The sequence below is a fragment of the Canis aureus genome, chromosome 19, assembly GCF_053574225.1.
Source record: "Canis aureus isolate CA01 chromosome 19, VMU_Caureus_v.1.0, whole genome shotgun sequence".
NCBI lineage: Eukaryota > Metazoa > Chordata > Mammalia > Carnivora > Canidae > Canis > Canis aureus.
The window spans coordinates 54,355,851-54,359,991 of record NC_135629.1 but is presented as its reverse complement, the minus strand read 5'-3'; the positions used below and the strand labels follow the sequence as shown (position 1 = coordinate 54,359,991).

The following is a 4,141-nucleotide window of genomic DNA, read 5'->3' as shown; positions in this document are numbered from 1 at the left end:
TGAGGGAGCTGGTCCCGGACACCTCAGACACAACCGGGTGACACTGTCAAGAGGAAGCACCAAGCCACCCACATCTCAGCAATGGGGTGCTACACAGCCACCCCAACCTCCTTCCTCCCTCTCCCTTGAGCATTTTTTAATATCCCTCTGGTGAGAGCCAGAGCTTCATTAAAGGCCTTTGTGCAGGATTAGCCACAGCTGGGTGGCACCTTTGCATTTGAGGTTAACTCCTCTGCACCCCCAGTCTCCACCCTCCCAGCTATGAGCACTGGCTGAGAAACAGGCCAGAGCCTCTTCCTCCAGGAAGCCCTCCTTCCTACTTCCCCAGAACACTCTTGGGAGATAGGAATCTCCAAGCCAAAATCAAAGTCATTGGATATCTCCCCCACCTGCTGTGTCCAAGGGCAATGACTGAGTTAGCAGCACATCTCCTCAGAAGGGCAGTGCTGGCCAAGCCTCCCCCGGCTACACCTGTGACCAGCAAGATGGGCGTTCCTAATAAGGTGCTTGTTCTCTGCTCCCACTGGAAGATCAAGCACTCGGGGTGGGGGTGGGAGATGACCTTGCCTAGTCCCAGTCTGGAACCAGAACTAAGGAATAAGCAGGTAGAAAGGGGCTGGATAGTGATGTGTGGTTTTGCCATGCTGCCCACTAGGCGCAGGGCTCCTGGTTGGCACACATCTGTGCATCCGTGACTCTGATAAACCCATAATGACCATGAACCGCCCAGCCCCTGAGGCTGCTGGGGGATGTGCTAGAGGCCCAGTGACCCAGCTGGTCGGGGGCATCCAGTACTGAGAGACTGTATCAGCCCAGAGTGCTCCTTCTCACCCAGTTCTCCCCACAATCAAAGTTGGGGGAGTTTTATCCAGAATCTAACAAAAATTCTGACTTTTTTCTTTAAAAAAGTGGAAAAAAAAAAGTGGTATCTGAAGGAGAAACTGGGGAGGGACAGTCTTTGATGACCTCTGGGGCTCCAGGGTCCCTTCTCCTGTCCATCCAGGAGTATGTGTGCTGGGCTGGGAAGCCCTCAGAGACAGTGCGCAGCCAGGGAAAGAGAATAAATGGACTCCCACCCCACCCCACCCCCGATATTGCTGACCTGTTCCAGTGGTTCAAGACCCTGACCCAAGACCCAGAGGAAGCCATCTGAACTGGATAAGTCTGACTCCCAAACTAACTGGTAAGCAGGCTCCCAAGGAGAGCCTAAGACACATGGATTCGACACTCTGAGACATCCTCTCCTCCTTCAGCAGGACCTTCAGTGTGTGTCTCTCCCCAAGGCCCCACCACTACTGCCAGAATAGGAACCCTGAAGCCGGGAGAGTGTCTTCACACTTGTCACTAAGCTGAGCATAGGGGGAGGGTCCAAAGATCATGAGTGGGGGGGGGGCAGATATATTGTAAAACTAAATGGGTGATAGAATGAATGGATGAACAGATGGGCACGTGAATGAGCAACTAAGTGAATAAATGAAGAAAAGAAGGGTGGATGGATGAAAGTCAGGGAGAGAGGAGGGTGGGAGAGAAGAAGGAAGGAAGGAAGGAAGGAAGGAAGGAAGGAAGGAAGGAAGGAAGGAAGGAAGGAAGGAGGGAGGGAGGGAGGGAGGGAGGGAGGGAGGGAGGGAGGGAGGGAGGAAGGAAGGAAGGAAGGAAGGAAGGAAGGAAGGAAGGAAGGAAGGAAAGGAAGGAAGGGAATACCCAAAGCATATATTTTAGGCAGATGGGAACCAGAGTATGATCCAAGAGGAAACCCATCCCCTCCTCCCAGAGGCCTAGACACTGAGTAGACTCTCCCCCCAAAGGCCCTTGCCTGGAAGCTGAGTGAAGCGCAAGCCACTCATCTTCCCCAGACAAACCCATACTCAATCCCGACACCACCTTGCAGGCCTGGCCCTGCCCAGGGGAAGCTCTCAGAGGGGGCCCCGGCCATCCCCCCATCCTGGAGGTGCTCTGCCCGAGGTTTGGGACTTGATGCGCAGTTTGTGGGGCAAGGAGGGCTGAGGCAGGCCCTCGGGATGGTTCCCTGGGACAGGATAGGCCACCCCGGGAGGAAGCTCCATCAGATCTGCAGTGGGTGTTAGCAACACATCTGAGGGCCCAGAGGCCTGGCAACCAGAGGCCATGGGTGACCACAGCCCCCAGAAAGGCCTGAGCTCCGGTCTGGCCCCACCATGTCCATCCAGGAGGTGATAGCTGAAGAAGGCAGCTGGGAGGGCAGCCTGCAAAGCCATGTCCGTTCTCTTGGGGTTGGAGGGAACAGGGTCCTGGGGGCACCTGGGGGAAGTGGCCAGACCAGTCCACTTGTGAGCCACCAGGCAGCCCCGGCATCCTGGAACCCCAGTGTCCAGAGTGCATGGTCTCAAAAGGCAGCCATGGGAGCCATGGAGGGAGGGGAGTGGCTCAGCCCTAGAGCGGGAGTCTCCAGTCCAGGGGGGCTCCCACAGCAGCGCCTGCAGAGGCAGGGTCCGGGAGCCCGCAGCGGAGGGCAGAAGGCCAAAGCGATGCCTGAGCGCCCACAGCTCAGCCCTGAGCAGAGCGTTCTCCTCCAGCAGCGAGGCCAGCTTGCCCTCAAGGGCCGCATCATTGAGGCGCCGCTTCTCCCGGGATCTCTTGGCCGCTTCATTGTTCTTCCTACGCTTCTCCCAGTAAACCGTGTCCTTCTTCTCTTCGGGCATGAACTCCCGCTGCCGCCGCACAGTCGGGCCCCTACCCCGCATGCCACGCAGGGTCTTATTGCCACCCTGAGCTACAACTGGGAGGCTGGAGAGACCCACGTCCATGGCCACCTGGGGGACCTGGGGAACAGGAGAGAGGTCTTGGACAAGAGGCAGGAGGCTGACCTGGATGACTGTCCCTCTAATTTATCCTGTGATCCCATGGGTCACTGATGGGGGAGGACACAGGTAGAGTGGGAACCAGGCTGGAGACCAGGATGGAGGCCGAGAGAGATATAATGGAAAGGGAAACTGGTGGGATGGTTTGGTCCCTGATGGAGCAGCAGGGGAGGCTGCCAGAGAGGCCACGTGGCTGGAAAAGGCTTAAAAACAGACCACAATGTTTACAGAGAGCTAGCAGGGCACCATATTCTCAGGAGGATGCAGGCTCCTTTCCCAGGGTTCTTACCGCTGAGAAGGTCAGTTGACTAGCCAAGCGTTCAAGTCAATCTGAGTTCCAGGCTAAGTTCCTTGGGGATTCACAGGGAGATAGAAAGAAGGCTGAACCTAGAAAGAGAGAAAGAATGTGTGTCCATGGAGTTAAGCTGAGCCAAGCTGGGGTCAGAAAATAAGCCACTACTCATCAGAACTGGGCCTAGGTTGTGTCCCAAAAATCTCCTCAACATGTGGCCAGAATTTTACATCTGCCCATCCATCCACCCACCTACCCATGCATTTGTAAGGTGATCTATTCATCTGTCCACTCACTCAACTGTCCATTTGTCCATCCTGTTACCTATCTACTCAACCAACTCACCATCTACCCATTTATCCACTTAGCCACTCATCCTCTCATTTGTCTGTCCATCCACTCATTCAAACATTCATCTATCCCCCCATCCAATTGTAGAATCATCTATACGTCTACCACACACATGCTCATCCATCCAATTGTCCATTCGGTCACTGATAGATTCATTTTTTTAAAATAATATTGTGCCTACAAGTAACAAAAGAAAAAAATAGACAAATTGGACCCCATAAAAATCTTAAAATTTGTACATCAAAAGATACTGCCCATAAAGTAAAAAAAAACCCACAGAATGAGAGAAAATATTTGTAAATCATACGTCTGGTAAGGGATTAATATCTCAGAACCTACAGAGAATTCCTACAACTCAGTAACAAACAAACAACCTGATTCAAAATGGTCAGAGAGCTGGAATAGATATTTCTCAAAAGAAGATACTCTAATGGTCCATAAGCAGACAAGATGCTCAACGTCACTGATCATTATAGAAATGCAACAAAACTACAATGAGATACCATATCACATCCATCGGTGGCTACCATCAAAACAAAACAAAACAAAAGATAGGAGGTGTTGGCCAGGAAGTGAAGAAATCAGAACCCCCGTGCACTGTTGGTGGGAATGTAAAATGGCGTAGCCATTGTGGAAAACAGTATGGTGTTTCCCCCAAAAA

General features: G+C 52.8%; 1 protein-coding gene across 1 annotated transcript; it reads right to left on the bottom strand.

Annotated features, from left to right (window-relative positions):
• Positions 1-1,913: 1,913 nt before the first annotated feature.
• NFILZ (NFIL3 like basic leucine zipper) lies at positions 1,914-3,193 on the bottom strand. Its single transcript, XM_077857516.1, has 2 exons — positions 3,127-3,193; positions 1,914-2,798 (listed from the first exon to the last, which is right to left on the bottom strand). Exon 2 carries the CDS (start codon positions 2,781-2,783, stop codon positions 1,914-1,916), a length of 870 nt encoding a protein of 289 aa, XP_077713642.1. The 5' UTR covers positions 2,784-2,798; positions 3,127-3,193.
• Positions 3,194-4,141: the final 948 nt, after the last annotated feature.

Excerpts from the sequence above, each read along its gene's own strand:
- NFILZ (XM_077857516.1), bottom strand. The coding sequence starts at position 2,783 with ATGGACGTGGGTCTCTCCAGCCTCCCAGTTGTAGCTCAGGGTGGCAAT.